The sequence below is a fragment of the Rosa rugosa genome, chromosome 6 (genome assembly GCF_958449725.1).
Source record: "Rosa rugosa chromosome 6, drRosRugo1.1, whole genome shotgun sequence".
Classification (NCBI taxonomy): domain Eukaryota; kingdom Viridiplantae; phylum Streptophyta; class Magnoliopsida; order Rosales; family Rosaceae; genus Rosa; species Rosa rugosa.
Genome location: NC_084825.1, coordinates 47,786,535 through 47,803,786, shown reverse-complemented (window position 1 = coordinate 47,803,786; position 17,252 = coordinate 47,786,535). Strand labels below are relative to the sequence as shown.

At 38.7% G+C, this 17,252-nt stretch overlaps 4 protein-coding genes across 4 annotated transcripts; 1 reads left to right on the top strand and 3 right to left on the bottom strand.

Annotated features, from left to right (window-relative positions):
* Positions 1-2,293, top strand: LOC133713595 (phosphoribosylformylglycinamidine cyclo-ligase, chloroplastic-like). The gene is made up of 3 exons (XM_062139627.1): positions 1-242; positions 1,524-1,625; positions 2,157-2,293. Exons 1-3 carry the CDS (start codon positions 210-212, stop codon positions 2,247-2,249), a joined length of 228 nt encoding a protein of 75 aa, XP_061995611.1. The 5' UTR covers positions 1-209; the 3' UTR covers positions 2,250-2,293.
* Positions 2,294-6,386: 4,093 nt separating this feature from the next.
* Positions 6,387-8,096, bottom strand: LOC133718639 (transcription factor MYB73-like). The gene has a single exon (XM_062145508.1). The coding sequence runs from the start codon at positions 7,485-7,487 to the stop codon at positions 6,555-6,557; it is 933 nt and encodes a 310-aa protein (XP_062001492.1). The 5' UTR covers positions 7,488-8,096; the 3' UTR covers positions 6,387-6,554.
* Positions 8,097-9,791: 1,695 nt separating this feature from the next.
* LOC133718640 (transcription factor bHLH51) lies at positions 9,792-11,372 on the bottom strand. Its single transcript, XM_062145509.1, has 2 exons — positions 11,012-11,372; positions 9,792-10,678 (listed from the first exon to the last, which is right to left on the bottom strand). The coding sequence occupies exons 1-2, from the start codon at positions 11,315-11,317 to the stop codon at positions 10,190-10,192; spliced, it is 795 nt and encodes a 264-aa protein (XP_062001493.1). The 5' UTR covers positions 11,318-11,372; the 3' UTR covers positions 9,792-10,189.
* A 1,501-nt stretch (positions 11,373-12,873) lies between these two features.
* Positions 12,874-14,933, bottom strand: LOC133715105 (uncharacterized). The gene is made up of 2 exons (XM_062141465.1): positions 14,767-14,933; positions 12,874-13,820 (listed from the first exon to the last, which is right to left on the bottom strand). Exons 1-2 carry the CDS (start codon positions 14,806-14,808, stop codon positions 13,080-13,082), a joined length of 783 nt encoding a protein of 260 aa, XP_061997449.1. The 5' UTR covers positions 14,809-14,933; the 3' UTR covers positions 12,874-13,079.
* Between the last annotated feature and the right edge of the window lie 2,319 nt (positions 14,934-17,252).

The following is a 17,252-nucleotide window of genomic DNA, read 5'->3' as shown; positions in this document are numbered from 1 at the left end:
TCGGATTGCTCCAGATCGTTCAGGTCGATCCGGCGTCGACCTTGAAGGAGACGATAAAGGTTGCGGTCTCCGGGAATTGCTCCATTATTAGCAGCTTGCCGTCGCGGTACTCGAAGAGGAAGAGCAACAGAGCAGTATACCAAATGATGCACTAGAGCACGATGACCTGGACCATAAGGCTGCCGGACTCCGGGATTTGGTAGCCGTACATGGCGATCAACAAAGGAATCCCTATGACCAGAGTAATCGAATCGCTTAATTGAATCCAACACTTCTCATTATGTTCCAATTTTTATATGTATGCATCATTCAGACTTGATATGTGATGATGAACTAGTACCACTAATTTCTGCACTAGCTTGCTTGCTTGCTTCAATTTGTACTGGTTGGGATTTAAGCGGAATCAGAGACTTGCTTACAATCGAAGTTGAAAAATTAACATCGCTAGAGCTTTCATAGTGATATGAGAGAAGAATTAACTTTCATGTAAGCGTGTTCTGATCCTGCAAATCAAACGGAAACATCTCAAATTAAACAGATCAAGCTTTAACATGCATGATATAAATTAAATTCCCATTAAATGTAGCTTGCATTTGATATTGGAATTCATGAGACCATTGGTATTGATTATGTGTGTATGCAATTAGTAACAGTTGTGGTTCTCTGTAAGCTGGAGCTTGTTCTTGGGATGATCAAGTTATATGGTGAATAAGTGACTCATATCTTTGGTTGGTACTGATGGTGTGGGAACTAAACTTAAGCTTGCATTTGGGCTGCCAGTTTGTAGTTTGCCTTTGAAGTATAGGTTTGAAATTTCTGTGGGAATAATGAACTATCAAGAAAGTTTGTACTGTAATCCATATAATTGTGTTTGTTGTATTATAAATTTCTTTTTTTTTTTCCATAATCCATGCTATGTTCATTGATTCTGTTATGTCTTTTAATTGATTCTATGTTCTTTGATTTGTTTCATTATGTTCCAGCTCTTATATTTACAATTCATTGGGTAAATTCAAGGTAGAACAAAGATATGCAAATCTGAAATTGTGTTTCTGGGCTTTTGATGTAGTTGCCTTTTTACTGAAAACTGTACATTTTGGTTGGGTATTTGAAGTTGGTGTCTTCATAAAAGTTGCAGTAGACATCTTATAGATCATTTCAAAATTCGAATCTCTTGAAAACTATTTTTCTAGAATTAGTTATGATTTTTCAAAGTTACAGGTCTGTTGCATGATTTTTGTTTTAGACAGCAGCACTGTCATGTTCTTGGTATTTCTTTTACTAGCTTCCTATTCAATCATGCTTGGAGGAACCAGCATTTCAAAACTAGACATCCCCAGGTTTCAAATGAAACAAACCTTTTCCTTTTTGGAATTCATACAAAGGATTTATGTCACCATGAAGTTAGCGTTTTGCATAATTCATGAGACCATTGGTATTTATTTGGTAATACTAATACCCAAGATGAGTCATGTGGTTGTGTACGTGTTTTGATTTCTGTACTGATCAACTTCAATTCTCAGGTTGCTATGAGTGTCGATGATATTGTCACTTCTGGAGCCAAGCCATTATTTTTCCTTGATTACTTTGCTACAAGCCGCCTTGATGTTGATCTTGCTGAAAAGGTAGAGGTCACGTATTGTGTACGTCAGCTTCTATAATTCTGTAAAGATATACTACCAACTAACTGCAGTTTATTTAGATTTTTTTTTTTTTTTTTTAAAGTTAAATGGTCAACTTTGCTCTATTGCAGTGTTAATTCTAAGTTGATATGTGTCGTTATATGAGATGAGACTGATACCCTTTTTCTTGCATGAGTTGTGAACTAATGACTAGTAAGTTCTGTTGGCCTTTTCTGCTAAATCCCCTATCTGGCATCGAACTTTCTTGCACAGTCATCTCCACTTTATTAGGATCTCAGTGTGGCACCCTTCCTTTTATTAGCTGCTTTTTATGTAACCTATTGTATTGGCATATGAGACCCAGTTGACTGTGCATGCTTCCACGCGTGCAATCTAAGTTCCTGATTACTCTTTTTTTGCACCTCACAAGAGATATGTTTGATGTAAAATGAATTCTACTTACTTACCTACTGGAGTTAATTCATGTAACTGGGGTTAATAAGTTAATCATAATGTGATTGTTGTTTGACGCAGGAGTTCTGTAGATTCATGAAAGAACATGGATGGTTGGATGGAAAGGTTGACGCTTTGAAGTATCTTGTTTCACACTTCCCACTTTACTGGTAGTAGGGTTAATATTAGATGTCATGTGGTAACTTATTGTTTGGAGCTTTTGTTAAATGATGGTATAGCTTAAGGCCGTCATATTGCGTGAAATTAGATATGTATATGCTAATGCTCCTTAGATGCTGGAGTTTATGTTCTGCAACTTAGTTCTCTTGTAGCCAGTGATTCATTGGTCGTTATATCGTTCCAGGAATCCATTTGGCTGAGCCTGCTTTTAGTTATGGCCTCTAACCTTATGCATATGTGCAATATTTATATCATTTGTAGTCCTTCTGCCTTTTGTTGTATTCCCTTTGTTCAATAACAGATGTAGCTCTTCTACTTATAGAGTCAGGACCCTCATAATACTCCTATATGTTCACAGTTAATTAATGTTTTTTATTCATGTGACTTGGCTATTAACTTGTGACTTGGCTACTGACAGTTACTTGGCTATTAACTTGTGACTTGGCTAATAACAATGACTTGGCTATTAACTTGTGACTTTGCTACTGACAGTTACTTGGTTAGTGATATGGTCAGTTACTTACTTGGTTAGTGACATGGTCAGTTACTTGGTTAGTGACATGGTCAGTTACTTAGTTAGTGACATGTGATTAACAGTGACTTGGCTATTAACTTGTGACTTGGCTACTGACAGTTACTTGGTTAGTGACATGGTCAGTTATTTAATTAGTGACATGTGATTAACAGTGACTTGGCTATTAACATGTGATTTGGCTTCTGATAGTTACTTGGTTAGTGACATTGTCAGTTACTTACTTAGTTAGTGACATGTTATTTTGCAAGTTACTTGCCAATTTCAGTGACATGGTCAGTGACTTGATCAATATTGGACATGGCCACTGACTTAGCCAGTGACATAGTCAGTGACTTAGGCAATGACATGCAATATGACAGTGACTTGGTCAATGACTTGACAGTTACTTGGTCAATAACATGTGTATAACCTTACAAACTGTAACCTGACCAGTAACTTGGCCAATGACATAATCAGTGTCTTAAGGTTAACAGTGACCTGACCAATAACCTTACAAACTAAGGACCTGGCCTAGCCAATGACGTGTATAACAGTGACTTGACAGTTACTTGGTCAGTGACATGTGTATAGCCTTACAAACTGTAACTTGACCAGTAACTTGGCCAATGACATAATCAGTGCCTTGAGGTTAACAGTGACCTGGCCAATAACCTTACAAACTAAGGACCTGGCCTAGCCAATGACGTGTATAACAGTGACTTGACAGTTACTTGGTCAGTGACATGTGTATAACCTTACAAACTGTAACCTGACCAGTAACTTGGCCAATGACATAACCAGTGCCTTAATATTAACAGTGACCTGACCAATAATCTCACAAACTAGGGACCTGGCCTGACTAATAACTACACTGGCCGGTGACATGACCAGTGACATACAATGTGACTTGGCCACTGACATGTGTATAACAATGACTTGTGGTAGTATTACAACACAACTAATCAAGAATTAATACAACAGCAAAATACTTCACACTCACTACAAAGACGAACTAAGGCACCAATCTGGTGTTTGGATTATGAATTGGAAAGGAGGAGATACTCTATAATTACACGTGTTTGAATCTTAATATTTTTTATAATAAATTTCAATGAAACGATGAATGATAAGAAGTCCCCAATTTCCATTTCAGCGATCCTTGATTATATGATTGGGGTCTGTATCTCATGTTGTTCTTGTTTGCTACTAACTCTTTTGCCCTCCTTGCTCATCCATTGCGCTCATAAACTCCTCTACTGCTTAAACTGCAATCAAATCATCCCACATTATTAGAGAGGAAGTCACCTAAAGCACAATAAGAAAAAAAACCCATTTGAACATATATATATATATATATATATATATATAATCAAATGTTCTACATACTTAAGCCAAGTACATATCAGCCCAGATTTGTTTCGTGATGTCAGATTTCTAGGGCTACTGGTTATGTTTAGAAAGGGAAATGAAACATGCAAAACAAATAAATATTCCGAACATGTTACAATGGCTGTATATGAGGCAACTGCCTCAAGTCCCTAGAAATGGTTCAGTTGAAAACCAATTGACAAATGATTCACTTATGGTCATCTCCCACCTTCATCAGTCAATCACTTACACTATAGTAACTCAAAAGAACCATGTGCACTACATGAATAACAACAACAATGGGAAGAGAAATTTCAAATCCGTAATGATTGCAAGTACAAGTGCAATACACACATTGTAAAGGTGAAATATAATAGAAGCATACTCCTTAGTCCTTACTGACAAATGACAATAGCATAAAACTCGAACTCAAATTCACTGACTATTGTTCTTCAATTCCTACTTTACTTGCGATGAACTTGTCATGTTTTTCATTGATTGACTAATTGTAAATCATGCTAGAGTTACAATACAGACTCATATTTCTTCCTTCACTTGTGTTACAGTATTTAACAAAGTTTCCAACTGATGCCCATGAAAAGAAAATTCAAGTTTCAAAGCAATAAAGTGATATCATAATAACGAACCTAATTGATCATAATAATAGCATTTTCACACCATATCTCTACAAATAAAAGGACTAGTGCTCACCAATTACATACAGCTAAACTGTCCTAGATTCCTATAAAATTCGCGGCGGTATATATATATATTGAAATCACTAATCATGCTACGCATATGAACTATTATCAATAAATTTATTCAACAATTCATCGAGAACCGAATGTCCTAAAATCTAAGAAAATCAATTTTTCATGATCAAACAACAAAATTCTTATAAAATTACATGAGACCCTAAGCGAATTAAAGAGTATCAACGGCAGCGATAAACGAGAAACCAGTAGTAATAGGATTAAAGTAGTAATACGGACCGGGATGAGATCAAAAAGGGTGGCCTGGTCGACCTTGACGAAGTCGGCATCCCAGTTCTTGAGGTCATCGTTGCCGGAGGAGGAGGAGAGGTCAACTAGAAGAGGAAAGTGGAACCAGAAGCGAGTCTTGCTCGGTAATTTCTGCCTCCTTCAATTTTTGAGCCACAACTTGTAATCAAAATTAAATCAGATATAGAAAATCAAAGATACAATCAAAATGAGAGTATCATATCCTCAAAGTAGCATTACTACAAATGAGAAATAATGCACTGCACCTCCAAAATTGAAAATGTAAATACAGGTGAAATGAGGAAGCTAAAAGATCAAATGTAAACCAAAAATGATCATTTTGTACTTAATATTCTGGTTAATTGTATGTGGTTCAAATTACAGGTTTATGAACTAAGATCATGAAGACTACCTTAACACTTGTGGTGTTCGTTGCCTTTGTCTTGGTTTTTGCATCTCTATTAGCATGAAAATTAGTTGTGCAAGTTTGCTTTGCTACTGAAAACGGAAAAGTACAGCTTCGAAACGAAAGAATCGGAATGCCCAAAAACTAACACGATCAAACCAGTTTCCGGCAACAATTACAGTTCAAATTTTACTTCAACAATAAAACCTGGGCTTACCTTGATGGTGAGGTCGAGAGGGAGAGCCCAGGAGATGGAGTTGTGCTTGGAGGCTCGTCGTCTCGCCGAGCTCTTACCGACCTCGAGGAGCACCGATCTCAACTGCAGGGCGCGATCAATGAGCTTGATCTGATCGGTGTCGGAGTCACGAGAGTCGAGGATCCACTCGAAGGAGAGATCAATGGTGAAGGGCGGCGAGTCGGAGAAGTCGAGGAAGGTCTCAAGGAGTCACGGTCAAGGAGGTTGGGAACTTGGGATGGTAAGGGTTTGTGGAGAGAGAGAGATAGAGAGAGATTTTGGTAAAGGGTTGAATCTGAACGGATAACATATTAACGGAAGGGAGGGCGAGAGAGCCAGCGGTGGCAATTTTTGTAATTAAGTTTAACTCTAGTGGTAGGTTGTTAATAGCTGACCTTAATTATCACGAGGACATTTGTGGTGTCTGGATTATCATAAAGTACTTTAAAATGACATCTTTTATCATTGTCCCTTAAATTTAACTTTAGCTAAAATTAGTTATATTTAGCTAGACAATCAAGAATAGCTTCTCTTTTGTCCACATGTCAATTTATAATTCGATAAAATATAGTATATCATTTACAAATAACTATTACTGCTGGAGCAACATTGTTAAATTAAATAGCTATATTTCTTAACTTTAGCTAAATTTAACTAAAATATAAGTTCTACTGTTGGAGATGCTTAAGTCAACAATTTCAGAATTTCAAGTCATAACTAAAAGACGCCACAAGAACTAAAGCAAAAGACTGAAACATTCCGATGAGACCTTTCGTCAACATTTTGGATCATTTTGGACCGTCGACTGTAGCCCAAATGCTAGCCCATTCTCGGCCCGTAAGCTCTCGATGTAGTTCCTCACCTCCTGGGCTATCATCCGCTGCATCATCGTCATCAGACACGTCTCCTCCATCTCCACCGTACATTTCTCCTCGTCATCCACCGCCTCGTCTTGATGATCATCATTGTCTTCTTCGTCCTCCTCCCCCACCTCCTCACTCTTCAAAACGACCTCGTTTTCCACTTTCTCCCCAGGCGGCGACAGCGTCAGTGACGTCAGCACGCCCTCCACTCCCGCCGCAACCGCTTTGAAACTATCCTCCTCCGCCGACGCCCCACGCAAGCACTGCCGCTTCATCTCCGGGTCGCCCGACGTGGCGCCAATCAACCGCTTCAACGCGGCCGAGTTGGACTCGGAAGAGGCCGAGCTCGACTCGGCCAGCCTCCGCCGCCGGAGCGTGGAGTTCCAGTGGTTCTTGATGGCATTGTCGGTGCGGCCGGGGAGGAGCCGGGCGATGGTGGCCCACTTGTTGCCGTGGAGCGCGTGTGCCCGGACGATCGCGGCGTCCTCGGCCGGCGAGAAAGGCTTGTGCTGCACGTCGGGGCTGAGCTGGTTGCACCACCTCAGCCTACACGACTTGCCGGACCGGCCGGGGATGCCGGAGCTGATCAAGGACCAGTTGCGCGGGCCGTGCTCCGCCACCAGCTTGATCAGCGTTGCGTCCTCCTGAGGACTCCACGACCCCTTCACTCTATTATCACCACCGCCGCTCATGGCGTCTGTGAGTTTCGACGAAGAAGAAGATTTAGATGGTGCCCTTTGTGAGTTTCGAAGAAGAAGAAGAAGAAATGGGGGATGGAGTTGAAGAGAGAGGATGAGTTTTTTAACCGTTTTTGATGAATGAATGGAGGGGTTGTTGGCATGCATGAACCGTAAAACCGCTCTCTTATTCACATAACAGAAATTAACTTCAAACGCGTTTCCCAATTTCTGTTTCCATTTTTTTATATATTTTCATTTTCATTTTCTGCATCATCATCATGATGGAGGAGGAGTACTCGAGGTTTAAGGAGTGGGTTTTGCCGTTTTGGTTCTGGTATCTGGAGGTTATATATAACTTCCTCTTCAATTTTTCACGACTCATCTTATCCGTCAATGTTGATGACTTTGTTTCTGCATGACGGTGGTGATGACAAGGAAGAAGAGTTTGAGTAGAGGAGGAGGTGTAACGGTCGTCGGTTTCTAAGCAAAACGGAACCGAACTCATTAAGTGCGCGCCCAGCAACTGACCAAACGGAGAGTACGCCGTTACGGCGGGAATTAGGTGGAGTGACAGTGATAGTGTCGTCACCCGTAACAGCCTACTGTTCAGTTAAAATGGACTCATATGGGGGGAGTTGGTTAGGCGGTTAAAAAGTAAATAAAATATGTATTGTTTTTTATTGATCATTGTTTTGATATGTTTGAGGTCATAGTTTCAAAGCAAAAATGGAGTTGGAATGGAAAAGTAGGTATAACATGTTAGTTTAATTTTACAACTAGATTATTCTTTTAACTACTACCCACTAAAAATCTGATCCAAAGTCTGTGACTAGGAGATGTGTTCTAGTTAAGTAGTCAGAGAATAGAGAAAATAGCTGTTGTGGTAAACATGACTAGTTAATAAGTTTTAATCCTCTTCTCCCTTTTCATTTTGATTTTTGTTCTCATTATCTAGAATCTGTTTTATCTCTTGCCTATAAAAACCAGGCTTGGTGGTCTAGTCTTTGCTAAAGCTATATTGGATCACCATGTGTGGCATACTGACATGGCCAGGTTGGGTTAAGTAATGCTGCCCATTAGAGATCAATTAGCTTGGCCCATTATATTCACACTTTCAGCTTGTTGATAATGAGAGGGGAGACAATAAAATAGGAATATAGAGAAGAAAAATTAGTTATAAGGGTGTAGTGAGACTTCTACATGAGTTGAATTTAGCTGTAGTATTTATAGAGCATGACTTTTAAAATATGTCTCAACTTGCGGAACACTGAAATATTGAATTAATTTTTTATTACTAGTTCTTGTTTTCCAATTTTGAAAAATCATAAAAAAATATCCGTATGAGAATTTGATATTCTGTCAATTGAACACATTCTAAAGGTCATGCTTTCCAATGGTGATTTAAGGAACATGACTATTTGAAAAGGAAAATTAGAAATGGACTTTGCATGGTTTAGTAAGTTGAGAGGTTTCATGAGGACACTATAACTTTGTTAACACTATAAAGGGAACTATAGTCGAGAGGTGTCATGAGAACATATAGAGTTGCCGTGGAATGCAATGACATGACGAAATATGTTAAACTTTGTTGTACATACTAGAGAAATCTTCATTAGGTTTGGCACTATCTGCTGGGGCCCGTAGGGATACCCAGGTACCATGCCATGGGCCGGGTTCACAACCCACCATGACGGGGCCCATGAGGATGTCACCCCGGGCACCCGAGGCCCGGGGCATGGCCAGCACAACCCATCTAATTACACGACAGAAGGCTGATATGGCGTCAGAGGAACAACCTGCGTCCCACATCGAAGATGGGGGAAACTCCTTTCCCATGCTCAAGTATAAAGGCATCAGCACAACCACCTTTTACGGGTAATAACTTATTTATCCACTATTTATATAATTCATTTATATATTAGTATCTTACTCAGACATCGGAGGGGCATAAACCTTCTGACACGGTTTATCCCTCTAACGCTGTGTTCCTGGTACAGGATTGAAGAGTTGGATCGATACCCCAGGCGGTATAGCATTCTGAGTGAGGTATCCGGAGAAAGCCACCATAAATATTTGTTAACACTATTTTTTCTTGAAATTTTCCTATATAAAAAAAAACACTCAAAATTCTTAGGCATGATTTTTAGAATGTGTTCCAATTTATATAATATTGAAACCTTGAAAGAATTTTTTTATATAAATTTTACTATTTTCTAACCTTGAAAAATCATAAAAATGTAGTAAATTTTGAGTCCCGCCAATTTGAGAAGTGTTTAAAAATTATTATTTGAGGGTGAAAAGATTTTGGAGCAAAATTAGAATATGTAATTCTGGCCAAAATTCGTGTGCTATAATCCACAATTTTGAGTAGAAATGGTCGTGTGAAGTTGTTTGTTTGTTTTTTTTTTTTAATTGAGAGTTTTATTTTAAATTTATATAAACAATAAAGAGTGCATAACAAGAAATAAAGAGTGCAAATAACATTGTTCTTTTATTTCCATCACAATTTATGCAAAATTGTCAGAAAGCAAAACTTCTTAGAAGATAATGAACTAAGCAAATCACCTACTTGTTGTTCAATCTTCTAATGATGTTGAGATGAGGAAAGGCATAGTTGCTCTCAATGAAGCAAAAAAATAAGTGGTCCTAGAATGAACTCCACTTCTTCATGTGGTAGGGAAGCAATATGATGATCAGTATATATCGTGCCTACTGCCTTATGTCTTATGTCTCACACCTTGTGCATTCCACCTGTCCATACAATGCATAATTGAATCATGTCTCCCGGGGGAAGAACACAATGAGCAATAGGGAGTAATACTGCAACACATTAAATCACCAAAGGACTCGAGAATCTTGAGAAAAATCTACTTTGGGTATTGGAAGGGCAAGAAGAACCTCTGCCTCTTGCTTCTAATTCGACAATTTGGGGTTACGGATGATTCAGCGATTTTACTTAAGACCAACTTAAGAGCTTGTTTGAGAGTGCTTATGGAGACGGCCTCTTCGCTGTTCTTGGAGCAAAGGACTAAAATGCTTTTGATCCTGCCGCCGGCACTGGCAATATCGGCTTTAATTGCAGTCAGTTTTAGGCGTTTGAGTACTTGAATGAGCTCCGTGAACAACTCTGGCTGGTCATCACAGCAAACAGATACCCTTATCATAATACTATTGTCCTTGATTTTGTTGATGCTGGTGGAGTTTATAAGAGTACCCTCACGGGCAGGATCACATTGACTAACAGTCAAGTCATCAAATTCAGTTGGAACCATGAAGGCTTTGCTCACTTCAATAGCTTTTCGCTTAAGATCCTTGACTTCATCTATCACACTTCCCAATAGAGCTGCCTTGTCCATCTTCACAATCAAATCAAGGTTCCATATCAGTTTCTAATGCGTTGAACATGTACATAATTAAACACACACCTAAAGCTAGCCTAGCATCAAACCACTTGTAAGCTATATATTTCACTCAAAAATTGTGACAAACAGATTTTAGAGATGATAAACCTACTATTCAAGTAGCAAATATGAAAAGTGTAATCGATGCATGCATACAACCTCTATCTCACAACCTTGGTCATATAACTGACATGCGACTCCTTCAAAACTTAAGACACGGATTATATAAAACGGTCGCATGCAAGATCTTCCATGTTGGTGTGTGAGAGGGAGATGAGATCAATTTACCTTGTCAGACTGGGGAATTAGTTTCCTAAGAGTTGCAAGCTGCGCATTGATTCTGTCTCTGCGCCGCTTCTCGGCTTGGCTATGGCTCTTAGAAGCACTCGCAGCTCTATCTTCTTCGGCAATCCCTTCGGCCGTTGAAGACCATGAAGGTGGAAACCGTCCAGAGAACTGGAATTGAGTAGGCTTAGAAACATGACTCACATGAGGCCATGGAACTTGGAAAGAAGAAGACTCATTGCTCACTGCTGTTGCAGTCTGGTGCTGATTAACCCAGTTTGGCCCTTCAGCATAATAACATTTCTCCATGGCCAAAAGTTAGAACCTCCCACCCCTCTTTGCCCCTTTTATTTCATACAATCAAGATCTACTGTTCCTTGCACTAAGAAAATAATGTGTGATCTCCACATCTTGAAAGTGATTTCTAGTGGTTATCCATAAACCCCTTTAATTTGTCAAATGAAAATTCTTCTTGGCAGTATCTGCCTGTCATTTCAATATGAATTCTTTTCCTTTATTGCTTAGTACACTATAAATTCTACTGTATTTTCTCAAATCACCAGTTTAATTTCACTGTATTTTGATTTGGGTTTAGAAAATGATATAGTTGTTGAGATTTTATGACATAATTCAGAAAGTGACCGTCTCAACCAATGAAAGTTGCAGTACAAATAACAGTGCTAGCTCTTAGAAGAAAGAGAGTTATGCATTGCCAAGGCACAAATGCGAATATTGCTGATGAAAATTGGATAAAAATGAAAAGAGTGAAAATGACATAGAAATACTACACTAAATAATTGTATAGGAACTGTTGTCTATACATTGACTTGGTAATAGTTGTGACTTGTGAGTAACAAGGATCATGAACTTAGGGATTGATATCCCGACAAGTAGATTTTCAATATACTAGAACTAGATGCCGTCTGAAATCCAAGAAACACAGAAAAATTCCACTCTCCAATATGGTTTTGCACCGTTCGATGAGTTGTATCATCTGATGTACTGGGGCAAAACCTCTTGTACTGGTAGAACAAGCCTGTTTCCAGGATATGCATCATTTTTCTTCCCGTACTATCTTCTTTGGGGTATGCATTCCAAAGTATCTAAGGTAGTAACCTTGGAACCACTATGAACCTCTCTATTATTCTTCGTTTTGCAATACTCATCTTGTATGTTATGTTATTAGACTGTGAATGGTAACGCAAATAATGTATTAATTAATGTAGGAAGAGGACAAGTTCTTATCAATTTTGTATCTTCACAAATCCAACTAAAAAATTTCTTGTATGCGTTGAAGCTTCAAGTTGCCACCAGTTTTAGTGGCTTGGTTTGTCTTCTTCCTGTGCTGTACTCCACAACCTGACAAAAGGCTTCAATAAGAAATCACCGGCCGGAGATATATAGGGCCCTCGAATTCACTCAAACATTGTAATTCGACATAAAGAGGACTTTAAAGATTGATTCGACATCTGATCAACCACTCGCTTTGCAGAGTTCCCATTTTCTTCTCATAATTTGTGTGGTGTCTACACCAAATCGAAATATCAAGTGCAGCAGTCTTTTCGGGTCCCATTCCTTCAACAATTTCTGCAAAATTATATCGTCGGCAGGAGCCATGATTAAATCGACGAATGGCTAAGCGGTTAAGCTTTAGTCTACTGTGGTGACTCTGTTCATGGATGATAACAATGAACCATGTGACTGATTACAAGTACACAAGCACGATAAAGATGATATACACATGGCCTTGTTCTTTGAATGTTGGATCAAACAGAGAAATCTAGCTAGTACACAAATTAGGCTCACCTAGATTTTGCGTAAAATGGTTCGTTTTCAATCAGTAGAGGTAAAGAATCAAGGCAGGGTTCAAAGGAATTTAATAGCTTCTATCATATTTTCCACTTCAAAGAAACAAAGCTATAAAAGTGTAGGAGCAGTAAATTTCAAGTAACTGATACAAATATTGACCGTGCAAATCTTTGTACATTGACATGTATATCTTGTCAAAAATGTTGAGATGCATCAAGGTGGATTGATTGGATGAAACTAAGCCAATCGCAGTTTCTTCAACTCAATTTTCATTAAAATGGATGGCACCAACTTTCCAGACAAAGTAAGTGGTAGCAAACATCACCGTGCTGATGAAAACAAACGAGAAGACGATTAGAAACAAATCAGCACCCCCTGGAAAATCCCAAGTTAGGCCATCCTTTGGCATTCCTCGTTTGCTGTCGTCGAAAATGTTTGTAGGGGCCTGTGGAAGTCCAGATCTTCTCTTCCCACCGTCGCTCGCTCTAGCAGCGTCTAGTACAGTCTTGCTCCTATCTGATTTCTTTCTAGCTGGCTTTGACTCCGTGTTATAACGGCTGAGAACCTTGGCTGCCCTCAGTCTCTCCCTGGCTGTTAGTGGTGATCTTTTTGATTTAGATTGCGAGTTTGGTGGAGGTGATGCTTCCTCCTGTTTCTGACTTGAATTAACCGATGATCCATTGGAAGCCTTAGAGGTTTGAGAACTAGGCTCGTCAATGGCACTAGTTTGGAACTGACTATCATTGGCAGAAGTACCCAAAGATGAAGAACTCACAGCTGGTAATGGATCCTCAGAAGGAGAAGTTGAAGTGGTTTCAGAAGCCTTATCACCAGTTTCTGTGGTAAGCTGATTGCTATCTGCAACGGAAAGACATAAACCCCATCTTTTTTGGTTTATATGCCTTCTTGACCGAAATGTTCCAAACGAAGATGTGAATTGTGTGACTGTTGGTGTAGAAGCTCCAGCAGAAAATCTTGACACATTCTGGTACTTGGCTTGTAACTTCAAATAGAGAGTACAAAACTATTGTAAATTATCAATGCAAGCAGAAGTTGCCAACTTATATATAGATCACATAAAACCCAATAACCATAAACAGAGAGATTTTAGCCTTTCATATAGATATAAAACCAATTGCCCTAAGCAGAACCATTTTTCGAACAATCATCTATTAAGTTTTCTGAACTGTTCCACTAATACAACATAGTTGATAGCGCACACACAAGCATTTGCTGCATACATCAAAAGATCAAGTCTACTAGTGAAGCCTATCTCCATTCATAAAAGCACACCAAGTTCCAAAAGGTAAAAAGATTGGAAATTTTTACCCTCCTGATTACTGGACTAGAGTACTTCTCTTTTTGTCAGAACTGTTCAGTACATAACTAACCAAAAAAACTGTACCTACTGCCTACATAAAGATATAGGAATATAACATGTGTACAGAAGGACAGCCCTAATTTTCCTTAAAACTTGAATTAACTTATCTGAACCAAAACAACCTTCAGGATAAGATTAATTGGTTTTCTGAATTTTTCTTTTTGAGTGATATTAGTTCAGCCAAAGTAAATTTCAGGAACTCAGTCCATAATCACCAAGGAACCTTCCTTTCCTGCCAGAATCTTTGTCTCAAAGCAAATTAAGCAGCTATATAGTACAAGTATGATATTAGGACCTAACAGTTACAAACCTCAAGACACAAAACAAAAGCCAAGACTCATTCTTGAGCTTAGTTTTATGTATAGTTCCATTCTTGAGCCAAGATTCTTCCTTTATTGTTTAGTTTTAACTTCGAACACCACCCAATATCTACTTCAATACAAAACAATCCATGGCTGCTCATTCCAAAGTTTCATAATAGAAATACACCCAATTGACAATCTTCCAACACAACCATGATAATGAGGTTAGTTTGTACAAATGGTGGAAATAAGGAGCATAGAATTACCGTAGAATTGAAGCCAAGTACTGAGTTGAATGAAACAGCCATTTTCTGGTCGTCTACGGCCCAACCATTAGAGAGAGAGAGAGTTACTGTGTCTGTGTTGTGGTGCAATGGAGTGGATGGTCTGTAATCCAAGGGGATGAGAAGTTGATCAGTTGATGGCACCACAGCCTATCTTAGCGCGTGCCTAGCACGCCTACTCTTGTAAGGATAGAACTTGGGCTGGATCCATTTCAACGCCACAACCCGAAACTCCGAAAGAAAGTGTTTGGGCTAAAGAAAACTATGTTTGGGCTTGGGTTGGGTTTGAGCCTTGCCTGCCCCAACCCGACAATAGTTTGTGGGCCCAAAGGTCTTTCGACTTCGATTAAATCATTAAATTACGTACAGGTTATCTCCAAAATCCATCTAAAAAACCACGATTATAAGGGCAAATTGAAATTCGAGCGACACGTTTACGTAGTGTGTGCAACCATGATAACCTGACCTCACTCGTTATCTTCCCTATAACTAGTTCTATTATTTGTTAACAAAAAAAAAAAAAAAAAAAAATCGTCCACAACCATTGGTTCCTCACCTAAACCCTCATACGAAACTGTGGATTACAACACACTTTTTAAAATCTCTTGTTCTCATTTTCTAACCAAAATCTTTCTACTAGATTACAAAATTGCAATCATTGAAATGGCAACTTTTTCTCAATTAAAGCCTAAGAAAGAATGAAAGATTAGGATCAAACAAAATAGATCCATACGGCATCCAAAATACCAAGTCTTGGACCTTTTCTTCTTTTTTCTTTCTTAAACTATACGCAAATAAACCAAAGGGCACCTTTGCCGGAATTCAACAAGTCTGTGAAGTAAATTGAGTTCCTATTGCATTCTGAAGCATCATCGGCTGTTGAGGTTAGTAGTGACTGGTCCCTATTCAAATACAATTCACCCTTGCCAATGGACTCTGTCTCTATCCATCTGTAGCTACCATCGGAATTGTAATCCAGCTTAAAAACACAAATTTTTCTGAATAAACTCGATAAGGAGTAGATCTTCTGCTGTTTTGGCTATGTAGCATGGTTGCCGCCATGTTTGATGATAGTTTATTCGTTCCCCAAGCGCATGATCCGCTCGGATTTCCATCTTTTTAATGGGAAAGGAAGTCGAGAAATCCCATACTTCAACCGTACTGATGTCTTGCCGTAATGCATAGAGTTGATCATGATGGCAACAATTATTTAAGTACCATTCACGCTCATCCAGCTTTGTCCACTTACCATCTGCATCTGTTGTACAAAATGCAATGCTGTATGGCCCTGCATAAAAGCGTTTGCCACTGTACATGATTGTAACCAGAGAAGGTTGCAAAGACAATACATTAAATGTGCTAAACCTTGCACGATAATATAAGCAATCAGTATCCAGTATGAAGTCTGTAAAAAGTGGTACTGGGAGGGAGTGGAAGTTGAATTGCGGATAAAGGATTCAAGAGCGTTAAATCTAGGGTTTTGCTCAAAAGAAGCAGCCAACCTCTGGACGATCCAAGGCAAACGTGATCGCGAAACTCCTGGGCCATGTTGTTCTGATTCAAGTGGTAAAACTTGAATTCCTGATGAAGACTTTGAAAACGAAAGCCATGACCATCGATGCCAAGGTAGAGCCATGGCGGTTCTGTAAGATCAAATATGGACATAACACATATCATCATAAAGTAATTGATGATTAGCTTAATATCAATCCTAGTTTAACATGGATACAAACAGTAAATCAATACTAGTAACTTAATGAATAGTGTATCAATTCATTAAGGATAGTAATCCATTGCTTAGTCGACAAGAAAGGCTACAAGTTGTGATACATTAGGAATCTAATAGTGAAACCTAAACCGACAAGGAATGCTTTAATGGGAAGCTTCTTGAGGTTTAAGTCTCATATATATACAGATGAATTGGTCCCTGATTACTACCACGACTATTGCATATTGTTCTGTCCATTGAGAAGCAAGTTGGTAAGTAACAGAAGACCATATTCAGTGATCGTGTTTAGCAGCTGCATAAGATGGAATCCATGACAGTAATTGCAGAAGGTAAGCCTTAAACCTATTATGATTGTTATGCATATGTTGTGAGCATGTAACTATGGTTTTACAATTGGTATCAAAGCATAGGCTCACAAATATGAAAAATCGTTTTAGGGTTTTGAAAAACAAACATAAAATTTTTTAAGAGTTTTTTGCTTTACGGGTCAAGTAATTGATCAGGTTACTGACCAAGTCACTGGTCATGTAACTGGTCAGGTATCTGACCAAGTAAGTAACTGACCAGGTAACTGACCAAGTAACTGGTCAGGTACCTGATCAAAGGTAAGTTACTTAAGTCGATTGCTGCATCTGGTTAAATATAAAATTCACGCTTCCGCTATGATTTTTTAAGCAGCAAATTGGGGAAAAAGCAAAAACAGGTTTTTCTGTGAAAATTGTTTTCGATTCATAGCATG